General features: G+C 41.2%; 1 protein-coding gene across 1 annotated transcript in view; it reads right to left on the bottom strand.

Annotated features, from left to right (window-relative positions):
- Nucleotides 1–24,300, bottom strand: part of FMNL2 (formin like 2) — a 311,228-nt gene that overhangs the window by 84,250 nt on the left and 202,678 nt on the right. Inside the window, exons 3-6 of the mRNA XM_077767821.1 lie at nt 21,114–21,194; nt 16,009–16,085; nt 5,111–5,194; nt 1,676–1,828 (exon numbers count right to left, since the gene is read on the bottom strand). Coding sequence (XP_077623947.1) covers nt 1,676–1,828; nt 5,111–5,194; nt 16,009–16,085; nt 21,114–21,194 — 395 coding nt within the window. The remainder of the gene's footprint in view (nt 1–1,675; nt 1,829–5,110; nt 5,195–16,008; nt 16,086–21,113; nt 21,195–24,300) is intronic.

Raw genomic sequence — 24,300 nt, forward strand, 5'->3', positions numbered from 1 at the left:
GGCCCTGTACCATCCCTATCTTCCAGGGTCCAGGCCTACCAGTCTCCTTGGACCTGAAACAGTCCTATATTTCACTGATTCCTCCACTCTTCTAGAAACAACATGTTCCCAATGAACAGTCTTCAATATTTCAAAATTAGGCATAATGAATTATTAATGAGAAAAATGAATCCTCGTGAAGGTGGTTGCTAGCCAATATATGATACATCCCAAGTAAGACAAGATAAAAACGTGAACTGAAATGTACCTTTGTCGATTAAATTCCTTACATATATCTATATTAATGGTAAGAATTTCCATTTCTGTACCAAGGTCATTAGGGAATTCTTTAGGCATGGCTGGCCTTTCTTCAACTTCCAAATCAGCCTTGTCCACATGTAAAGTTGACATAGACTAGCAAGTTATACAGCTCTTGGCCTATTGCAAATACCACGAGACGAACTGAAACACTGTTCCTCATTATTTATTACTGAACCATTCAAAACCCATTAATATTTTTGGCATTTTCAAACATGGAAAATCTGAATGGTTGACTGGAAGCATCATATTCAAACGTCAAATCCTTCAGCAAAACTGAACTTGATTATTGAGATATTAAGTTTCCATGACCAAAACCTAAGTCAAAGGGACAAGAGATTAATAAAAGGCTACCAGTTATGAAAAGTCTGAAAGCCTCATCTTCACTGATGTACAACCGGACACACGGGACCCCACCACCAATGACCCAGTACCCATGGGGACTGACAGGAACAACACTCAATTGCCAGGTCAAGTCTGAAATAAGGGACATAAGTTTTTCAAGCTTACAAAGAATAAACAACCTTTGGGAAAGAGGCACTTATTAATAAAAAAAAACTTTTATTCAACTTCTGAAGCACAGCAACCATAAGGAACTTGCTTGAGATGGCATCTCTATCTTAACAGGCAGGGGTTCCGATTTATCCATCCAGGTACCTTAACTCTAACTGCAGCACCTGGCAAATTATAGAAGCTCAACAATATTTTTCAGTGAATGAATGATTGTGGGTATGAGCAAATAATCGACCGCAGTGACACTCCACCCATATAGTGGCAGAGACGGTCAGCACCCTTCCTTCCTTGGCAAGGTGGTATTTCAACCATGAAAGACTAGAGAAAAAATCCTTAGGAGGAAACAGAAGGTTGACAACTGAGCACACCTAACCAAAGGAACGCTGCTTAAAGGCATTTCATTAATGAAAAGGATCACTACAGCATTTAGTACCTAGGAATAAGCACACACCTGAGAAGAAGGGAGGGGAGAAGAGTATGAAAAACCAACAAGGAATTCTTGAGAACCTCAAATCTCAAGAGGTGCTGCCTCTACACACGGCCTAAATCACAAAGTCAGAGTTTCCCAGGTTTTGAGAACCTAGCTGCCTACCGAGTCTTAAGCATTCCATCATTTGGTAGCAGCACTTTCTTTCTGTGCTGAGTGCAGGTGTGGTGTTTCCAGAAATCCATTTAAAGTTACAGACTATTGCCCCAGGAATGGTCCCATAAACTCCTGAAGAAACTTTCATTTGCATCACTAGAAATCCAAGTGCTGTGTGGGAAGTTACAACAATCTGTAGCCCAGGATCCTCACCAGAAGCAGGAATTCTGCTGTCCCTGGGTAGCCTATCCCCTGGCCTCCCTCCTGACTAAAGGAACTCACCGCAGTGCAGAATGTCTTCCTGAGCGGGATACACTGTTGCCCACTGGGGAGGGCAGGTTGCTTCCTCTGTGCAGATCCTCGATGGACCTACTCCAAGGCTTTGATTTGTCCACCGAGCTCTCCACAGTGCTTTCCACACTTTCAAAATCAAAACTAAAACAAAAGAGAAATGCCGCTGAAGCCTTAACAGTTCACAGTCACACAGTACAGGGATGTGGATACCCTATTCCTCCCGAGAACATACACATCTGCACCTTACAATGGGTAGTCTTTGTAAACTGAAAAAGATACATAAAATCAATCTCCACTCTCAGTGTTCCTTTGCTTCTGAAATACAAAATGACAAACACAAAATGACAAATACTGGGCAAAGCAAAAGAATAGTTGAACAACAGTGCAGAAATGAATAGTAATGTGTTATCTGTAATTAACTACAAGGCCTATTAACTTACCAACTACTAACACTGCTATGGGGGGAGGGGAAGAAAAGATCTTACAGCTGTCTTCATTTTGCTTTAACAAGTCAGTATGCAGGCTTAGACTAATTTATTTCTACCCATCAATTTTCACTGAGCATTTTCTCCTCGTGTGTTGGCAAGTGTACTTTTCCAACCATATGTGATGCATTACTCGCAAAGTTATGGATTTGCTTTGATTTTGGAATCTCTTCCCAATGTGGTGCTCTTTAAAGTAGGACTGTTGTTTCTCCGACATTTTTTGAGGTTATTACTCATGTTAACCATGTTAGAATAAATGGAGAGTTAAGTTGTTCGTTTTTGCATAATTTCAGGAACAAAATTTTTAAACAGCCAGGCCTTTGTGTCCTGTGCATTTTCTCCTCCCAAAGTCAGTCAGTGGCTCTGCTTTCTCAACAAAATACTTCATCAAGTGTTTCTACCCATAGTTCCACCCAGCAACACCTGATCAGAGAACAAACAGAAGGCAGCTATAATGAATATCATATGGAAGATTTGAGAAGCTCTTGCAGAAGAGACAGTAACAACACATATTGGAAATAACAAATAGGACTTTTTGTTTAAAAGTTTGACTTTTTGGGGCACCTGCGTGGCTCAGTCGAATAAGCATCCGACTTCGGCTCAGGTCAGATCTCACGGTTTGTGGGTTAGAGCCCCGCATCAGGCTCTGTGCTGACAGCTCAGAGCCTGGACCCTGTTTCAGATTCTGTGTCTCCCTCTCTCTCTGCCGCTCCCCCACTCATGCTCTGTCTCTCTCTGTCTCAAAAATAAATAAACTATAAAAAATAAAAAAATAAAAGTTTGACTTTTTATAAAAGCATGATCGCCAAAATAAAGTTATTCTGTTAGAATTGCCATCTGTAAACTCAGAGATGCTCTCCACCTATTAAATACAAGTCTAGGTGGCAGCCACTGATTACCATTAGTGAATGGATGAGGCAATTTTGTCATGCCTTTGGATGCAGGAAGCAGGGCTGAACAGAAAAGAGGCGGGAATGAGTTATCAAATGCTTAAGTACTAAAAATAGAAGGCTACATCTGATAATGGAGAAAGGGTACCCCAAGATCATCCAGGTCACTGACACTCTCGCCAAGTCACTCTGCAGCCCCCAAGTCATTGATCAGCAGCTCCACAGCCTCATGCTCCTCTCAGCCTACCTCCCCCTACTCCCAACCCTTCCCCCACCTTAAGAAGGAAACACACACCTTGGTAAAGCATCCTATTTAGGGATGGAGCCTGAGCCTCTTGGTTCACATTATATGGGCTAGGAAACTGTCACAAGTCAAGGAACAGTAAGGAAATTTTTTAGCCCATTAGTTTCAAGAAAGAACAGAAACTAGGTATCTATATAAAATGTATTTAAATAAGGCAAAACAAAACCAAAACTAATAAGCAGAGAATGCAAAGTAAGGCCAAAAAATTAGGTTAGAAAACCAAAGCCCTGAGTTCTGTCCTTTTGCTGGGTTTGATCTTAGGCCACAACTAGGCTCCCCTCATGGTAGGTGACACCTCCTTTTGCTGTTGGTCTCAGGGGAGGGTACTTTTGGGAAAAATGGCTCACAAGCTCTACAGTGATGTAGGTAAAGGGTTAATTACAGCAAACATTTAATCCATAGCATGCCATCCTTTTCCACTACAATTGAAATTTTTTTAGCTCTTTCTCAATCCCATAACCATTCCTCCAGATATTGAACAGTACAGCAGGTAGTAGTATTGTGTTTGCTGTATAATATAAAGTGAAAAAGAGATTAGCAGTTTTTGACATGATGGACACAGATAAGGAACAACCTTTGGAAGAATATGCCATAAAAAGTAGGGTTATACTTCAAAGGACGGCTTCTTAGAAAGCTAAGAACTTGTCTATTGGTGTTTCTTACTCTATCCCACACGACATACTAGAGTCATCAAACCAGAAATTGGTCAAGCTAATTTCACTTAATACTGTAGTTTCTGCATCCACTAGGTACGAGTAATTACAGCTTTCTCCTCACAAATTCTCAAGAAGTGCTAAGGGCTCTAAGATCACATCTGGTAGGCCTTAGGACTTCTTTGGAGTCATGCAATATAAAAAGCAAGTTACTGATTTGCAATGCAGCATGGAGAGGGGCAAAACACTACCATCCAAGCCAAAATGTCTTCCAGGCAAATTAAACATACAATATCAAGTATTACTTCCTCGATCTGTGAGTGAGAGTCTATCTGTGGATACTACAAATTTTTTTTTTTTTTTACTAAAGGAGGAAATACGGAGAAGAGAATGTCTCATCCAAATGTACACTTTTCATTACTGCTATAAGTCCTTCTAGAAGCCTCACAAATGGGAAAATTTTATGAATTAACAAAAAACAAGGTTAAATAGATTTTTTCCTGCTCTGCCCCAATTTTCCCCACCCTCAACTTATGAAGGAAAAGTCAAAACACAAATACACATAAAGTAAAAAAAAAAAAAAAAAAAGCAAAGCTTGTCTATTCCTTCCTCCAATCTCACTAGATTTAGTATCCCCATTCTCTACATTTACTAGCACTACAAACACACACGCACACACACACACACACACACGCACGCGCGTTACGTTCTGCTTCTAATAAAAAGAAAGTTGCTCTTCTGTGTCTTGCTTTATTCACTTAACAGTATATCATATACCTCTTTCAGTATCTGGTAAGGTATTCTACCATATGGACATACATAACTTGAGCACTGATGAAAGTTACTTCTTTTTATAATAAAGACTCCTCCAAGGGTGATTTTTATTCCCCTGTTTTACTTCTGCCTTGAAAGCATTTCTAATAACAATTATGTAATTTGCTTTCAGCTACGTAGTAGAAGCAAATCTCCTTAAACCTTACCACATCTGCTGCTAGGTTTCTCCCCTTCAGTGTGGTATATAATTTTACCATTCTCTTGCACCTTCCGTGACCACATGAAATTCAAAAACCAAAAAGCCAAGTTTTACTTACGTGACCGCGTACTGCGCAAATGAGAGATATTCCACTAGAACGTCAAGACCTCTGTTTTCTTCGTTCAGAAACTCTCTGACCCATCTGTTAAAAAATAAAAACAATTCTTACAGACGTTCATCACATGCTCTGCCATGAGAAAGCCCAGTGAACACAGTTCCTGTTCCACCAGAAACTTTCACTGCAAGGAAGTAACGAAGGAAGGCCTAGACTCCATCACACGAAGTAGGACCTTTTCAATATGGCAACCAAAAAAACCACAGCATTTCAACGTCCAAGAAAAGGGGGCAAAAGGTATACATGTGCCTCCTTTGCATTTTACTGCCTAGGAGACTTGAGGTGACCTGTAGGAAGTGTTCTAAAAAAGGAACTTGCTAAGTGTACTTTTTCCACCACAACTGACCCACAGCCTGCTCGTTAAAGGAGCCAAGACTGCACAGGGAATGCAGCAGGCTGGGAACGTGACGACATGAGCACTGAAATCCAGGCTGGATTCCAAATCCACAGTCAAGTCCTTCTTGGCACATTAAGCCATAGAAAACACTGAACTCGCCAATGAGAAACCAGCGTTTAGGGGCTTCTGGAAATTCAATAGGGTCAATGATTTGCTTAATTTTTTCCATGAATGTTAAAACCGCTTAAAAACTTGCAGGCGCTGCATACCATCATCAAAGCCAAGACAGGACACATCATAGGGTTTCTTACAATTCATTTTAAATACACCTTGCCTTTAAATGGTGGGTTTGAATGCAGTTCAGTGAGGATTTTTACTCATTTTTATTTGCACTTCACAGTAAGTCCTGGCGATGAAGTGGCGTGGTCACACAGAACCTTCAGGCCCTGAGGATCAACACTGGTTACCATGGATTTCCTGCACAGCATTCATCTTCAGAGAATGTGTGGTACCTGGTTAGTAAGCCTTCACTAGGTTTGAAACTGACAAGTAAGTAAAAAAGTCTGCTACTATCACAGAAATGAGACGTAAGGTACATCGGTCACATGCCTTCCAAAACCAGTTGCCTTCCTCCACAAACACCAAGCAAAAATCAGGCCCACCAGCTCTGGACACGACTGCTACTCTGGAAGCCAACTGTGCAAGCTGTTAGAACAATAGTATGACAATCCTATGTGTATTAAGGATGAGACATCCCTTAAAATCCTGATCTTAAGTGAAGAAAAGAAATTTGACGGACTCCCTAATGCCTGTTTTTAAATTTATTTGGGGCCTTTTTTTCCTTTATCCTCTAGCTCATTCTCTCTTGTATTCCTATCATCTCCATGATGTAAACTCAGGTCTGCAGACCAGGAGGCTCAAGGCAGAAAAAGCAGACAGCTTATCTCGTATTTTCTCCCAAGTGCCCCAGGCCAGCTATCACAGAAGGTATGCACCTAACACAGCCACATACAAGCAAATAATATTAAAAAGACACCTAGAGAGGCAAGTAAAAGAACACCACCCATTCGGCCCCTTAAGAGTTGACAAAAACTAAAAGAGCTCATCACCGGTCAGGCTGAAGCTTTTCTTCAAAACCAGCACATAAGAGCGTCTCCTGGCTTCTGCCTCTGGATACTTTCAGTTGATGTAATTATTCTCCTTTTACAGCTAGATCTCATGAGACATTGCAGATTTTTCAGAGCAAATAATTAGAAACCTAGAAATAGTCAATAAATTTTCTTTTTATAACTGGTAGGACACTAAAGAAAGGCAGGCACTCACTATGGAAATCCGTTGACTACCTGACTCTAGAAACCCAAGCCTCTTAGCTTCCCTGAGGCCTCTCCAGTGGCCTGGCCTGTGGGTTTTGGCTGGGTGACTGAAACTGGCCTTCAATGGCAGGCATGCAGCAGGAATCTCAGGGGCTAGGCATGGAGGTCTTCATTTTAGAATGAAGAGTCACCATACAGTGCACCTAGGTGGCTCAGTAGGTTGAGCATCCAACTTTGGCTCAGGTAATGATCTCATGGTTTCTGGGTTCGAGCCCCGCGTTGAGCTCTGTGCTGACAGCTCAGAGCCTGGAGCCTGCTTTGGATTCTGTGTGTGTCTCTCTCTCTCTGCCCCTTCCCTGTTTGTTCTCTCTCCCCGTCCTTCTCTCTCTCTCTCTCAAAAATAAACAAACATTAAAGAGAAAAAGAGTCACCATAAACTCCACATGTGTCAGAGCAATCTCAGTTCTACATTTTCTATCTCAGTGGCTCATAAAAACACTCCAGTTAAAAAATTTTTTTTAATGTTTTATTTATTTCTAGGAGAGAGAGAGAGAGAGACAGCGTGAGCAGGGGAGGGTCAGAGAGAGAGGGAGTCACAGATTGAAACAGGCTCCAGGCTCTGAGCCGGCAGTCAGCACAGAGCCCAACGCGGAGCTCGAACCCACGAACCGCGAGATCATGACCTAAGCGAAAGTCGGACGCTTAACCGACTAAGCCACCCAGGCGCCCCAAAAACACTCCAGTTTAGAAGCTGAGAAGGACGACTACTGTAGTTCCTTCTGGTGGGTTTTCCAGACATAACCTCTAAAGAGTAGACATGGTCCAGGACACCATGTGGACCTTTCACTGTATTAACCACCAGCACTTCCAACTCAGGGAGTTTAGCCACAAACTAGATGGGAGGCAAATGACTCACAGATAAGAACATTTTAAAATAAAATAAAAATAAAGGGAGGGAGAGAAGGAAATAGCCAAGTACGACCAGAGCCACAATTCTCTTGACTGAAAGTTCTAATACGTACATATTTTGATGCAGGGATAAAGACTATTTAGCTAGCTTCTCTTTCTTTAATCCAATGCTATTAGGGATTCCTCCAGCCCCAGTTGCTGACTTTGAGCGTAAGTGCCTTAAAAACCATTTTCAAAGTGAAAGGCAAGAACAAACTGCACAGTTCCTACCAAGTCGGCGAGAGTCTAACAATTCCTGCCTCTGAGAGGTTTAATTTCATAAGGTTAATCTCTTTTTCTAAGCCCTAAGATCTTCCCTGGGTCTTTGATCTGGCCCAGACACCCCTAGGTGATTTAGGAAAGAAGAAAAAAATCCACCACAGTGGGGGCGCATGGGAGTGCAGTAGACTCTTGATCTTGGCTCAGGTCATGACCCCACAGTTCAGGAGTTGAGGCCCTGCATCAGGCTCTGCGCTGATGGTACGGAGTCTGCTTGGGATTCTGTCTCTCCTTCTCTCTGCCCCTTCCCTGTGTGTGCGCATGTGTTCATTCCCTCCCTCCTTCCCTCAAAATAAATAAATAAACCTAATTAAAAAATTTTTTAATCCACCATGATTGACCTCCTTATCCCCTTTGGCAAATGGTACCAAGTTAGCAAAGTCATTTCAGCAGAAAGTCTATGCATTTACAGGGGGAAAAACCAAATGGTCCTCACTTTTTCCCTTCTCTTATCAATTCCTGTCCCCTCCACACTTGGGATATTCCATGGAAGAGAGAACAGAGAGTGAACTTTGGGGAGAGGAAACAATATAGATAAAGAAAATGGCTAAAGATGAAAAATGGGCAAATTTCAAAGCAGTATCTTTAACCTAAAGGCATAAAAAATGGAAGCCCCTTTCTGCAGATTCATGTACGTGATCCTGCAATGACATATCATAAATTTAGGTTCCTTCCATTTTTCACTTCTGTACACATTATATAGTTGTTTTTTGTTTTTTTTTTTTACATATTGCCAATATGCACACCGTTTCCAATTGGATGATTATAGGTTCTGTAAACTAGAATTATTTCTGACTCCGACAGCATGCATCACTTACTGAGTACGCCATAGATTCAGTGTAATTACCATATGTTACAAATTTGAATTAGGCAAATTCCAAACCAGCTGCTTAGGAGCTGGAAGAGACCATGATAAGGAAAAATAGCTCTGAAGAAAAAATCCTATTCAAGGAAGGAATCTCAGTGTGGACATCAACATTTACTGTTTTATCACAGACAGGTCAAAGCTCTGTTTCAGAGTTGCCGGTTTCTCTATGCCTCCACCCTCCTCACCCCATCACTCCACCCGCCTGGCTTTAGAAACTTATTGTTCTGATCCAGAAAATGAAATCTCAAGGGGTCTTTTTGGCTCCAAATTTCTTTCTTTTTTTTTTTTTTTTAACAAATGGTTTACTGTCAAGTTGGTTTCCATATAACACCCAGTGCTCATCCCCACAAGTGCCCTCCTCCGTGCCCATCACACACACACACACACNATTGTTAGTTCTTCCTGATGGATGGACCCTGTAATTATTATGTAGTGCCCTTCTTCATCTCTTGTTATTGTCTTTAAAGTCCAGTTTGTCTGATATAAGTATAGCTACTCCGGCTTTCTTGATTTCCCATAGCAGAATAGATATTTCTCCATTCCCTTACTTTTAATCTGAAGGTATCTTCCCGTCTAAAATGAGTTTCTTGTAGACAGCATATAGATGGATTTTGTTTTTTTTATCCATTCTGCTACCCTAGATCTTTTGATTTGAGCATTTAGCCCATTTACATTCACTGTTATTATTGAAATATGTGGGTTTAGAGTCTTTGTGTCCTTTGTAGGGTTCATGTTTATGGTGGTGTCTCTGGTATTTTTGTTCCTTGCAGCATTTCCTTCAGAGCATCCCCCTCAGGATTTCTTGTAGGGCTGGCTTAGTGGTGACAAATTCTTTTAATTTGTTTATTTGGAAAAATTTTTCTCTCTCCTTCTATTTTGAAGGACAGGCTTGCTGGATAGAGGATTCTTGGCTGCCTATTTTTTCTATTCATCACATTGAAGATCTCCTGCCGTTCCTTTCTGGCCTCCCAAGTTTCTGTAGATAGGTCTGTCACCACTCTGATAGGTTTCCCTTTGTATATTAGGGCCCTTTTCTCCCTACCTGCTTTCAAAATTCTCTTTGTCCTTGTATTTTGCCATTTTTACTATAATACGCCGTGCCGAAGATCGATTCAAATTACGTCTGAGGGGGGTCCTCTGATTGGCTCCAAATTTCTAATATCAAACAAATAAGACCCAAGATCACAAGATAAGGGACAGTGGTGTCCCTCTGCCCGCCTCCTTAGAGAGGTGCTCCTAATAAATGGCAGAAACCACAGGTGCTGAAAAATCATGGGAAACAATCACGAGCAGCAAGAAAAAGAAGGTAAGCATCACTCAGACTAACCATCAGCTACCAAATCTATTCTTCAAGACAGTGTCACAAACTGGTTCTTAGTGCAGCCCACACACTACTAGGGGTCCCTGAGACCCTCTGAGGGGTTTGGGAAGTTAAAGCTGTTTTCATAAAAATATTAAGATAGTAGTTGCTTTCCTGCTTTCCACAGTGCTGACACCAGCACTGGGAGCACCAAAAAAAAAAAAAAAAAAATAGTGGAGAAAATTTCTGCTGGTAGAAAATACATTTATTGTGTTCTTCACCCAGAGCACTTGGGAGAGGAAAAAAGTCAGCTTTACTTTACACTATCCTTAAGAAAGCAATAAAAAAAAAAAAATACTGATTTTATTAACACTTATCCCTTGAGTTCATATTTTTTTCATTTTTTTTAATTGTTTTTTCATGTTTATATTTGAGAGAGGGCCAGAGACAGAGTGCGAGCAGGGGAGGGACAGAGAGAGAGACAGACAGAATCTGAAGCAGGCTCCAGGCTCCAAACTGTAAGCACTTGTCTGATGTGGGGCTCGAACCCATGAACCATGAGATCATGACCTGAGCCAAGGGCTTAACTGACTGAGCCACTCAGGTGCCCCATGTATCTTTTTAATTTTCTACCTATCAAAATGGAAAGCCCACATAAAGCTGTCTCTTCTACGGCCTCCCTAAGTACCACGGTTGTCTCCAGGAAAAGCACCTGTGTAGTTTTGTGAGTCACAACTAAACAAGTTGCTCGTTGTTTTTTGTTTTTTTCATGAAAAGTAAAATGACTAACAAGTACAGTTATTCTGTCTTTGGTATTTGGCAGACTTTTTCTCAAAAGTGAATGAAATGAGCGTATCATTTCAAGGAAAACAACTGACAGTAGTTGTTGTCCATCATAAAATTTCAGGATTCAAACAAAAAAAACCAAATTTTGGAACATTTGTATTCCCCACCATGAACTTGACAACGTCCCAATACTTCAAGTATATTCAGACAACACATAATTATTAACTCATGTGACTATTTTTGTACTGTAGAATAAAATGTCTCAATTTTTGAAAGATCAGAATAACTCAGTGAAACCAGATTTTCCAAATAACCAATTCATGATGTTATCCAAATTACACCTGGGTAGAAAGACCCATTCAATAGTCAGTACAGCAGAGTGGGGTCACCTGGGTGGCTCAGTCAGTTGAGCATCTGAGTTCAGGTCAGGTCATGATCTCACAATTCCTGAGTGCAAGTTGCCCCAGATCAGTCTCACTGCTGTCTGTGGAAAGCCCACTTCAGATCCTTCTCCTTTTCTTTTCGCCCCTCCCCCACTCGTGCTATCTCTTTCAAAAATTAACATTAAGGGGGAAAAAAGCATAGTGAGTTTTAGTTTAACAAAGTACAAAAGCTCACGGATATGCTTTCAGATTCTACACTGCAAGTAACTAAGAAATTACCACTCCTTGGAGGATGGTGTACTATGAAAGAATGTCCAGAATTATCTGAAGGTTATTTACAAACTTTTTCAATTGCATACATGTGCGTAAGGCTAGTTTTTTTTTCACGTACATCTTCACATACTTATACAACAGATTACCACAAGTCACATGCAAAGTCGTCAGAATCCAGCTGCTTTCTATTAACCAGACATTAAAGAAATTTATAAAAATGTAAATCAATGTCGTTCTTGTCACTGTTTTTTTTTCCTTCTTGCTTTGGAAAATAGCTATTTTTCACAAAATACCTTATCTGTGCTATGTTTATTATTTTGTATTTACACGTTTATTAAAGATTTATTTTAAAATAAATGCTAAATTTTATTAATAAGCAAAGTGCAAATTTATCAGTTTAAATTTCCAATATGGTAAACACTGAGAGAAAACCCACATAAACAAAAGCTTATTAAGGTTCAAAATAATATGAGAGTAAAGGAGTCCTGAAATCACAGTTTAGGAACTGCTGGTTTAGATAATGGGCTTGGTATCCCGTTCCAATCTCAGTGCTTCTCAGTTGTGTGGACTGAAGCAAGATAATTAATAACTGGCTCTCCCTTTCATCATCTATAAACAGGGGCTCAGAGAGAGCAATATTAAAAAGATTTTTGTCAGAAATAAATAACACAATGAACATATTTAATAAGTGACAAGATCATAATCTTGAAGATTTCCAATAATCAACACCTAAGAATGAATTCATCCTAGGGTAGCTTGACATACACACACACCCCACATCAGCTGCACACCTGTTAAAACCAGACTTAGTTATTCTTCTCTTTTGGTTGGCCTGGCCCAGCCAGCCCTATTCACCAAGATGGTGGGAACTACAGGAGAAAACACCTTCGCCGAGCAGTTCCTGGGCCCCTTCCCCTTTCCATAAACCTTCTCCCTATGCCCATTCTCTCAGCTCCTATGTAATAAAGTGAATTGAGCGTCTTTCAGAACATCTGTGTTCATGCACTCAGGATGAAAAGTCATTTTCTCTCATAATGGAGAATTTTGTTACAATAAAGTATCTGCAGAGAATGAACCTATACCTCAGTGCTAGCCCAAAAGCCTACCCAGCTCACCACCACCACCACCACCACTTGAATCTTATCACCCTGACATCCAAAATATCACAACAGATATCTGGCCTACTGACACTGCATAGCCAATGTGTCCTCACAGTACTTGGCTCCCTTCGAGGGTACTTTGAGTCATTTCAAGGGCTTGGATAAGTCATAATCCAATTCTTCTCTATTATTACGGTTCCTAAGAGTAAGTGAATGAGATTATTTCTAGTCCAATTCTTCCTTCAGTTTGGCTCAAAAAAAATTAATTTTCTTTCTCAGAAGACTGCTTCCATTTATAGTTTTAGGCTTATATCACGACTCAGAACAAACCCTCTGCTGGACAAAGCTGTACGTTGGAATGTTATCTCAGCAAAGTCCCAGACTTTAAGCTTAAAACACAAGCATGTGCCAGGAATAACCTTTACAAGACAAGTAGATTTCAAATAGAATTCTTTCTTTTAATTCCTGGGAATCACAATCTCCTAGGTGTCAGGGTCATTTTAGAAAGAGAAAGTAACAATCTCTGTATGGAATTCCTTATAGACTCTATTATTGAATTATTATTAAACATTATTTTCAATAAGCCTAATAATAATAGCTATCATATTTTGACTAATTATTATGTATTAGGCCCTATATTAGGTCTTTTATAAGTTATCTCGTTTAACCTTACAACATTCATACTGGTAAATGTTATTATCCTCATTTTATAGATAACAAGTTAACTTAAGGTCACAGAGTAAGGACAAAGAGCTTATGCAACTTATCTAAGTAACTTATTTAATAACTAATCAGGGCATGCCAAAAGTCTAAAGCAAGATTTCTCCTTCCCTAAGACAATAGACACCCAATTATCGTTCTATTATGGTACCTCAATAAAGTGCAATAAAATCTATGAATCCTTTATACAGCACGTTGCATTCCAAGAATTCCTTGCTGTAATAATTGGTGATTTTCACATTACTGAGTAATTCTCCAGAAGATTTCCCAATCAAATGAGGTCAAGCCAGTTAAGTTTCCATAATGAAGAGTCCATTTCAAGTTTGGGTTTTGAGGACAGCCAAGATAGCTCAAAGCCCTGGGGTGTGGCTTCATTCTACCTAAAGCGAGGCCAATAAGTGGTTGTGCACAACCAGACAATGTGCCCCCATGGATTTTTCTGATGCTAAAGCCAAAGCTTCCAGAAAGTCTCACACAATAGGTGGTAGACAAAGGGAAATTTCAGATGCTAAAGATGAAAGAAATCTAAGAATCTTTCCAACGTGCCTATAGTATCCCAAACAGCAAACTACTCAGATTGCTTGCAGATTTGCACTGGCTCCAGCCCAACCAGGGCTCTTCTATTCAGCCAGCTTTGTATCAGAAAGGATTGTCTTGCTTTGGTATTTGATGGTCAATTTCACATTATTTCAGCAATGCTTGAAAGAAACGCTCTTTGACCATTTGTAGAAACCCTGGCTGCAGTTCACTTTACCACTGTCAGTCAAGAAGAAGTGCCAACAGTACAGGGTCAGGCCTTACCAAATGGAATCTGGTTCCTGATCCGCAAATACTGGAAAGTATCTGAACTTCCTAAGCTTGGATGCCCAGCTGTATTAAATCACTACCACTTTCACCCCCAATAGACAAGCCTCACTGCTTTGATCCCAGGGCCCTGATTACCTTACTTCCTTTCAGGGAAAGAGCTGTCAGATTAGACTATATAAGAAAAAGAACATAGCATTTTGAACCACAGCACCTGGCTGTACAGCTATAGACTTTATAGGAGTTACTCACCTTCTCAGGTCCTGAATGTTTTTCCATCTGTAAAATGAAGAACTAGGTAATCCTCAAGTTCTCTTCCAGTTCTAATACCATGATTCTATGATCCACTGCTTGACAGCCCATTTTCTTGGACAAAGTGATTATCAGCTTTAGAAATCAGATCATTTTCTAAATACTTCATTCTCAAGGTGACAAATGTGCAGTTATCCTTTAGGAAATGAACATTCTCACCCACGCTCCATCACCTATAAATCAACCTTGCATATCTGCAATTTAAAAAAGCTTATTCTGAAGTAACTCTGGAGGGGTGCCCAGGTGGCTCAGTCGATTAAGCGTCTGACTTCGGCTCAGGTCATGATCTCACGGTTCGTGGGTTCAAGCCCCGTGTCGAGCTCTGTGCTGACAGCTAGCTCAGAGCCTGGAGCCTGCTTCAGATTCTGTGTCTCCCTCTCTCTCTGACCCTCACCTGCTCACACTGTCTCTCTCTCTCTCAGAAATAAAATATATTTTTTTAAAAAGCAGTGAAGTAACTGTGGAAATGAACCACGTGAATGGCTTATACCAAGCACTGTCTGACGTAGAACTATTATTGCTGGAGTGTATTTATTTTATGTAATAACCTGCAAAACTATAATGTAACATATATGTGCAAAACTTCATCTCCAACAGACCCGCAAAGCAGGTCATAGGAAAAAGTTTTGAAAGATCTAAAGTCTACAGGCTTCTCACTGTAAAATTCAAAGAATCAAAACACAGAAGGGCTACATAATTTGCTGGATGTTCAACAGGCACATCAGGAAGATCTAAAGCTGTAAAGTAGGATACCTGATATCATTCTGCCTTGGAGATGAACCATCTTATTCTAAGGTACTGTACAATTATGTCCTTCTAGGAGTAAGGGAGAATGTAATGGAGTTGCACTTCCTAGAAGCAAGTTGCATGCAAAACTCTCAGAAATGCTTAGCACTGAGATTTTCCCAACTTTATTTTCTGGAGTGGATTTACACTCTTGGTCCTGAAGTTTGGGGATGCAGGAAGAAGACACTCAGAACACCTAAGTGCAATGAGGGATGTCAGATGCCATCATTCCAGCTTCTCGGCCCTCCTGGAGCTGAGGAAAGGACAATGAAGCGGCTTCAGCTAACTAGCTGCGAGACTTCCGGTGACCACGGAGAGATCCCCCAGGATCCCAGGATACATTACTTGCTCTGAGTTCCTGATTTGCCAGGAATTGTTACACACATGGGAGACCAAGCACTATCACTGCATCCAAGCAAAGAATTTTAGGATTGTTATAAATATCCCAAATCAAAGACTGTCTGTCCTGCTTCTACTGATAGCAATTCAAGTACTAATAAACGTCCCACCCATCTAAACCTCAGTCTCTTATTTTGTAATGATCAGCAAAGAAGTTGAATTCTTTGGATAAGATTCAGCCATTTGGTGAAGCGTCCAAAAGCCTTAAAGGGAAAATAAATGGGCTCACTTACCCAATATGGTTGGTTCTTAAAGAAATTTCCAGTTCTCTCAGCACTTGTGTGGATTCTTGAACACGCCGTCTGAATTTCTATAATTCAAGAACACATCATCTCACAAAACGGGTTTTATCAACTGCTATAACTGCCACTCATTTAACACAATATCAAAACACCTCTGCTTTCAAAGGGGGCTTCTATCACATTTCTTACTGCAAAGCACACAAATTGTTCTCATCATGAAAATTAGCTTTTGCACAAGAACTGTAAAAACTTACTTCACATACGAGGTGTCTTCGAGTAGGTAGATTATTTTCCCTATACCCTACGATATTCATCAAAATACCTAAGTGTTGGGGATTCTTAAGCGCCCCTCCCCCAAGTTTCAATCATTTGCTCAGACTCCCTTCGAAGACTCAGCATACAGTTGCCCTATGTCTAAGATTTACTACAGCATAAGGATACAAGGCCCACTAAGCAAAGGGAAACGGGCACGGGGTGAAGTCCAGAAGAAAACAGATACAAGTTTCTCCCAAAGATACAAGTCTTCTCCCAAAGGAGTCACCAATGATAGTATTTGTGAAATGCTGTCCACCAGGAAAGCTCATTAGAGACTCAGTCCCCAGCATTTGTACTGGGGGCCGGTCACTTAGGCATTCTCTGCCTAGCACATACCAAAAGTTCAGACTCCCAGAAAGAGAAAAGAAGGCTTTCAGCATCAACCCTATTGTTAGCATGAACCTCTTAGGGGCAGTGAATCGTTCTTATCAGGGAAAGTTACGAACTCTCCTGAAATTCAAGTCCCAAGGTGTCAACCAACAGCCACCCTTGCAAGGTGGTCTTTCTAAGGCAGCCATCTCAAGACTGCTATGTTTGTTATTTTCTGCAGGGCCTAACATTTCCCCAAAATCACCATTCAGAGATACCTCGACCCATGAGCCCCCATTTGTAAGATCCCTCCTACTTTTGGAAGGCCTTCCTTATCCCTTGGCGCAATCAAAATCCTACCAATTCTTCTAGAACCCCCTCACGTCTTTCTTTCTTCAGTGAACCACTCTCTGCTAGTGAATGTATGTTTCTTTATCCTCTTAGCTCTAAATAATCCCCATGTAGCACTGAGTTGCAATGCACATCCACCATCAGGAACACAATTTCCTACAGAAACATTTATTTATAGTAACTGAAATCTTAGGCCACTCTGGAAGTATTTGATGTACCACGCCTTTTTAAGAAGAGTCTATGCTCTCTGTGCTGCAAACCCAAACCACCCGCACGTTACACTGTTTTCAAGAAAAGGCTGTGAAAATTCTAGCTCGGGATATTACGGACCCTTCTCCTCTGGTGCCACAACTGTGGTGGAAATAAGCTCATCCAGCTCCACAGACAAAGGCATCCAAGGACAGGAAGGAATGGAGGAAGGCTGGAAAGGTAGGATGTGCAGTGGGCAGACCCAGGCCCCGCCATGCCACAGGCAGGACCTGGTGTCCCAGTGAACACAGAGCCCTGCTCAGCGTGGGTGGACTCCTGTTACCTTCTTATCCGCTCTGCCAACTGCTTCTCATCAGGGGCCCAAGGAAGTAAACAGTCTGACTGCTTTCCCCTGACTGTCATTCTTAAAGAACTCCAAAGACCTTCTTGGTGTTTAGAATCCGGGTATAGTAAGACAGATGAAATTAAAGCATCCCCAAAGCAATGAAAAAAGAGCCACTCCCCCATTTGTCAAGAAAGGCCTAAGAAATGACAGAAGACTCATGTATCATTTGGAGGGACATCCAAACCCGGTGTCTCCTGGAAAGCTTTCCAGCAACGAGGACCACTGATGAGGCAGAGCCTCCGGCCACACAGCAAGGGACCCCATTCCCAGGCACACTGGCTGCTCCGGAGAGCAGTTCCCACGTCAGAGTGTCAGAGTCACAGGTCTTGGACTATCTGCATATGTGGCATTTAGAAAGCAACTCAGCGTTCCCAGCTATGTTTTACGCACAGTTCTGACTCAGTCCCTGTGGCCTTCGCTGGTCCTCAACGAAACCTCATCATCAGCCACAAGGGCACCTAGTGTAGCAGTGAGGACACAATAGAGTATAAAAGAGGATCTGCTGAAGGACTAAGAGGCATATATCAAAATAGAGAAACCCAATCAAAACACTATGAGACACCAGGAATGACCACAGTAGCAGATAATATGTCTCAGGCATGTACTATGGTAGGCACTACACTTCTGCAACTACATGAGAACAGAGAAACCAAACTGACTTTGTCCCTATATTATATTCTCTCGGGAAGTGTTTAACTGTCAGTGGGACTTGGGACCATGGCCAAGTCTCGCCACCCACCTGTCTAACACACACACAATGATTGCTAGCGCTCTGTACTGCGACAATGTATTTAGAATGCTTCAAAACACTGCAAAGGAAAACCACACGCTGTGGGGAGGCGCAACAAGGAGCCAGGTACCATCAGTGAGCAGTGGGAAACATTCCCCTGGCCCTCTCCACTATGGGCAGGCCCCAGGATGAGCGCCCAGGGGAGCCCTGGAAATCTATGCAATAGGTCTCATTTCACAACCACACAGCCTGCAGAGAACCACACTCCTTTCTTCATGGTGGGTAGTCTTTTTCCACACGAGGTATGAGCACACCTCCCCAAATCACACACCAGCACTGCCTGGTACTCCATGAGGAGGGTGGTTTGCAAACTCCTGGTCACAGAGATATAGAATTAGGTCCTTTTGTTCAGTGTGAACGAAAGATAAATGAATTAAAGTGCGTAAGACCTCCAGACACAGGTTAGAGAGATGACTCAGACTAGACTGTTTGGCTAAAATAAAATTGAAAGTCCTGCTTTGAAACCTTCCCTTTTCCTCACTGCAGCACAGCTAAGAATCTTATACCTGTTCTAACTACAAGCCATGCCTTATTCCAAGCAAAATTTCCTTTCTAGGCTCTAAGCATGACAGTTATACTGAGTGGAAAAGATCATTTCCTACTGCCCGCTCCTGACAAATCTTACTAAAGCCGGGGTGGTTGATCCAACATCCATTTTATCTTTTTCTCAGCGGAATGACTGATCTTGAAAGGCAAGGCACAAACTGAAGCAGGCCACTTGGGCAAACACACACGGTCTGGGGCCGGGATTTGAGGAGTGAAGGTCAGCCCACACAGATATCATATCATCGACTTTGTCCTTTATGAAGTTATTTGCCATGGAGGCAAAACACTTTCTAAGCAGCTTATTTGTGTTACAATCTTTGCTTAACTCAGGAATAAAGATTCCAGAAGAAAGCCACCCCTTCTCTCCAAGCATCTCTTCCTTACAGAACTTGCCGATGGACTCAGAGAAGTGTTCTCAAGGAGTTTTCTTATTCTCTGCTTTTTCCTAAGAATCTGAGAAATGTTGAGGTAACTGGGGATGGAATTTGCTGTGTGTGAGAGGAGCATTCAGTCTATGCACAAACACCCACGTTTCTGCCTCACTCAGCAACATAGGAGTGTTCCTAATGCTGGGGTTGGAGCCACCCGGCCTGAGGGTTTACACATCGGGGAATTTCTGAAAATATTTCTAACACAGAATCTTGTTGGGGTGCCTCAGTGGCTCAGTCAGTTGAGCGTCTGACTCCTGATTTCGACTCAAGTCATGATTTGATCTCAGGTTGGGAGATCGAGCCCTGCATTGGGCTCTGCCTGAGGTGTGGAGCCTGCTTGAGACTCTCCCTTCCCTCTCTCTCTGCCCCTCCACCACCAGCATGCACACACACACTCCCTCTCTAAAAATTAAAGAAATTAAAAATTTTTTAAATAATAATGAAATACAATCTTGCCGTCCTTATAAAAAGAAACAGCCAAAAAAACTCCTGGGTTTTTTTGGTGGTTGTGTTGGAGGAGAAGGGCACTGCCTTCACATAACTCTATAATCTGATGAAGGCTGCTATATCCTTGGGGAAGGAGACAAGAAAGAGGGGACACTCATTGAGGGGGCCTGACAGAGGCTCTTTAAAGAAAAGAACCATGTGTGAGCCCTATTTGCAAGGGGGGGATATTATGATAGTTTGACAAGTACATTGTCAGGAGTCTGCAACACAGTCAAGTCACATATGGCGTCTACCTGACAGCACAGGTCTACAGTCCATGGTCATCATCACCCCTAGATTGTATTTCTTCGGCTTGTCTCATGTTAGCCACAGAATAAAAGGTCAGGAAACTTCCAAAAGGAAGTAAAAGCTGTTCTCATTTGCTTGATTTCTTTGGATGGGGGGCAGTGGAGATGTTGAGAGTAGAAGAAGATAAAAAGATTTGAGAAGAACTCTAAGAGCCCTAGAAATAGCAGGCAGCTAGGAAAAGTGTGCCTTTCTTCTTTCACGAGTCACACACTAAAATAACAGAAGGAATTCAGCTCAAGTTATTTTTGCTGCAGCCTTGAAAGCAGGAGTTGTGGAAGATCAACCAAAAAACCAGTGCTATCGGGTGAAGAGTACCTGTACCCATCTTGAGCGAGGACAGTTCTACCCCGAGACACCCCAGGGCCGATCCAAGCCCGCGGGGCCGTGCCAGGCTACAGGCTTTACCACAAGGCATCGGTTTAAACCAATTGTGTGGCTACACAAAGCACAGCTTGTCTGTAAAAGGAGTCAGTTGAGAATGGAATCAGCTATTCTCTCCTTACCTTCTTGGGGCCGGGGACAGGGTTAGGCCCGGAAGCTGCTAATAGCATCAACACAGGATGTGAGTGCACAGCTGGGATGACAAAGCCACAGTGAGTTTTCAAGGCCTCTGGAAATGCACCAAAGCATGAAAGACAAGTATTCCCTTTGCTAAGCCTGCTTTCATGGGGGCCTGAGCACCTCTGGACTGGACTCGCCACCTTGGGTAATTTGAAATGGCAGTGGCTCAATAACCATCCGAGGTACGTGATTCCCACCTCAGGAAAGCACTTTTTAACACATGCTTACATGAGAAGGATGGCTTTCTTCTTTGAGTCCTCGTGGTGCCTGTCTCCCAACGCTGCCTTGCTGGAGGCTCGAGCAGAGGCGATAATGCAGAGGAAGGAGAGTCCCCTCCAGTGTAGGAGATGTCCACTCACCAATGTGGAAGTGACCATGAAAAGTGCAAAGAAATCCGTCTTACCTTCCTGGTTACAGCTGGATCCAGGTAGCCTTTGAGCTTTTGAATGTACGTATGGGGAGGATTCTTCACCTGGAATCGTTCCTGCAGGAAGCACAAAAGTAAAAAGCATGAGAGCTACGAAGGCATGACCACCCTCCACACTCAGATTAATACCGCTGATCCACAGCTGACATGCGTCCACGGTTAAGAGTGTGACCCTGCAGATCATCTTTACATATTGATGGTTTTGAATCTTTAGAGTAAATATTATCTTCCCTTTGCAAAGAAGAAAAATGTAGCATAGAGAAATTCAGTCAACACAGCTAGTCAGTTGTTAGCAGTGGATTTGAGCCCATGTCCGCCCTACTATGGAGTCTGTACCACTATGTCTGTAGGGCTCCACTGCTCTCATTCTAGAATGATGCTCCACGCAATGTGTATTCATGTCCACTTTGGGAAGGTCTTCCGTCTACTGCATATTCTTTGGACTATCTTCAATGTTGGCAAATAACTTCTTTTGAACGTTATTTTTCAAAAATACCAAAACCTTGACTCAAACTGGGTCTAACTTGTGTTAAAAATGAGTAATGGGTAAACAGCTAAGAGGCTTGAGTGAGTGTTATCTTTTCAGGAGTACATATGCACAGATGTGATCATTAATGGGTTCCTGAGGCAGTTCCAAATGAGAAGACCTGGAAATATTTGTAGCAAAAGCACAGTCACTAAAATAAGCATATAATATATATTCCAAGGTGGTATTTGAATGTAGATCTGGGATGGGGCCTGAGAATCTGCATTACTAACAAATTTTATACTCATGCTATTGATGAAAGCACCACACTTCGAGAAACTCATGCCAATGTGTATCAGGTATTACCGACCATAAGAATAAGCAGCAGTTAAAAAAAAAAAAAAAGAACTGGGTAAAACCCAAATGCCCACAAACTAGAAAATGGATAAATGCATGTATCATGCTCATATAACAGTTACTATATTCCAATGAGAATGAACTGTACCATATGCTCCTATATGGATGGATCTTATAAACCTCAGGTTAAGACCAAAAGAATGTGACTTCATTTCCATGCATTTACAAAACAGGCAAAATTAAACTTTAATAGAGACATATACATAGGTGATTTTACTTACTGATACATACCTATATATCTAGGGGGTAGGGAAGAGACGATTGGAATAAAAATGACATAGGACCCAAGTGGGGGAAGGGAAATTCCAAGTAACCTGAAGAGGCCACAAGGTTCTAGCTCTTGACCCAAGTAGTAGTTATACAGGTGCTGACTTTATCCTACTTATTATGTTGTTCCTCAGTTTCACAACTTTTTCCAGACCTACAAGACCACACAAACACACACACACACACACACACACACACACACACCCGTTTAAATGAATCAGCAGTAAAAGAAAAACTAAGAGTCATCATGAAACCAAAACAATTCTTATCAGGATCTCTTCTACCTACAACCTGAAAAGATGCTCTTCTAGTAATTCCTTTTAGCCTGATTATTGGTTATGTCACAATGGAGTTTTTTATTTTAGTATTTCACAACACTGACAAGTGGCCAGCATGTTCAAGCATGTGTATTTCCAACACAGGGAACTATAGCATCCTTCCTGGTCTACTCAAGTCTTCTTGCTTACGGATATAGAAAAGCCTTTCTAAAGATCATCTCATTATTATCCAAAAGATCTCATTAGTGAAAATATACACTTTATTGTTGTTTAAAATGCTTCAAAATAAAGGGAAGAAACTTATAGTGAGACATCTGTATGTATTTCCCCTTTATTTAAAAATGATCGGGGGCACAATGATGGCTCAGTCAGTTAAGTGTCCGACTTGATTTTGGCTCGGGTCATCATCTCATACTTCATGAGATCGAGCCCCACATCAGGCTCCATGGTGACAGCACAGAGACCATTTGGGATTCATTCATATTCATTCTCTCCCTCGCTCTCTCTCTCTCTCTCAATAAACATTTTTTTAAAAAGTTATCAGGAGAAACTTTACGGTAGATAAACTGAATCTCAACAAATCTGTTAATAAAATAGATCAACACAATGTTTCTAATTATTCCCCCAAATTTTCTAATCTGCAAGCAACTTCTAAGTGACAATTCACAAGGATTTTACATCTCTAGTGCCATCAAATGGTTTATGTATAGTTCTTTTCTTTTTTCTTTTTTTTTTTTTAATTACCATCACTTCACTAGGGATCAGATGTGCCAACTGCCACAGGGCTTTAGCAACAACCCAGCTGAAGACTAAAATAGTCACAAGATACTCCAAAAAATAAACTGATAAGCCATCGAGAAACCAGTTATTATATCCAACCTTATGCATGACAATAGGTAATGCCGGAGATACATCAGGCTATCAAGAAAACTTACTTTTTAATAATACAATCCAATTATCTAAATTTAAAATTCCTATGGCCATTAACAACTCCAACCGTGCTCGGTTCTGCTTATAGCAAACACTTCCTACCTCTAAATATAAGGTCGCTAACATGTGAAACTCAATGAATTTCATTCCTGCTCATTTAGTATTTACTTGAGAACCTACATTCGAATCTATGGACAGTTGCTGAGAGATATCTAATGATTGTTCTTTAACACATCTTCACAACTGAAGAGCTGTATTTATTCCCTTAAAATAACAAAATCTGGTTGACTAGCACATATACCGTCATCCACCCAATAAGGGAATCCCATTTTTGACAGTCAATAAATGCACCTTTCTCCATTTTCTGCTCAAGATTGTCATGATCCAGAGCAGCTTTTGGATATACACTTATCGGTCCTATAATTTCCTTTTAATTATTCCCCTGAAATTACAGACGAAGTCTGTAATTAATATGTACTTTTTCCAACGTGCTTACAAAAATTTAGTGTTGTTACACAGTTTTCATTTGTCTGAATAAGTTACTAATATATTTCCAAAAACAAAACAAACAAACAAAAATAACACAAGAGAACATAAAGAAGCCCGGTGCTTCACATCACAGTAGGTCTACATTACATCAACTACTCAGAAAACTCAGCCTACATCCAGAGATTTAAATAAAACTGGTATGGAGAAAGAATATAAAGCCCCAGTCATTTCCCTAAAACCTGGGATTGTTAGCCTAATCTCAAAAGGAGCTACTATTTGGCTTATAAATCCAGCATCCAGCTCACCAAACCTTTTT

The sequence above is a fragment of the Crocuta crocuta genome, unplaced genomic scaffold (genome assembly GCF_008692635.1).
Source record: "Crocuta crocuta isolate KB4526 unplaced genomic scaffold, BGI_CrCroc_1.0 scaffold154, whole genome shotgun sequence".
NCBI lineage: Eukaryota > Metazoa > Chordata > Mammalia > Carnivora > Hyaenidae > Crocuta > Crocuta crocuta.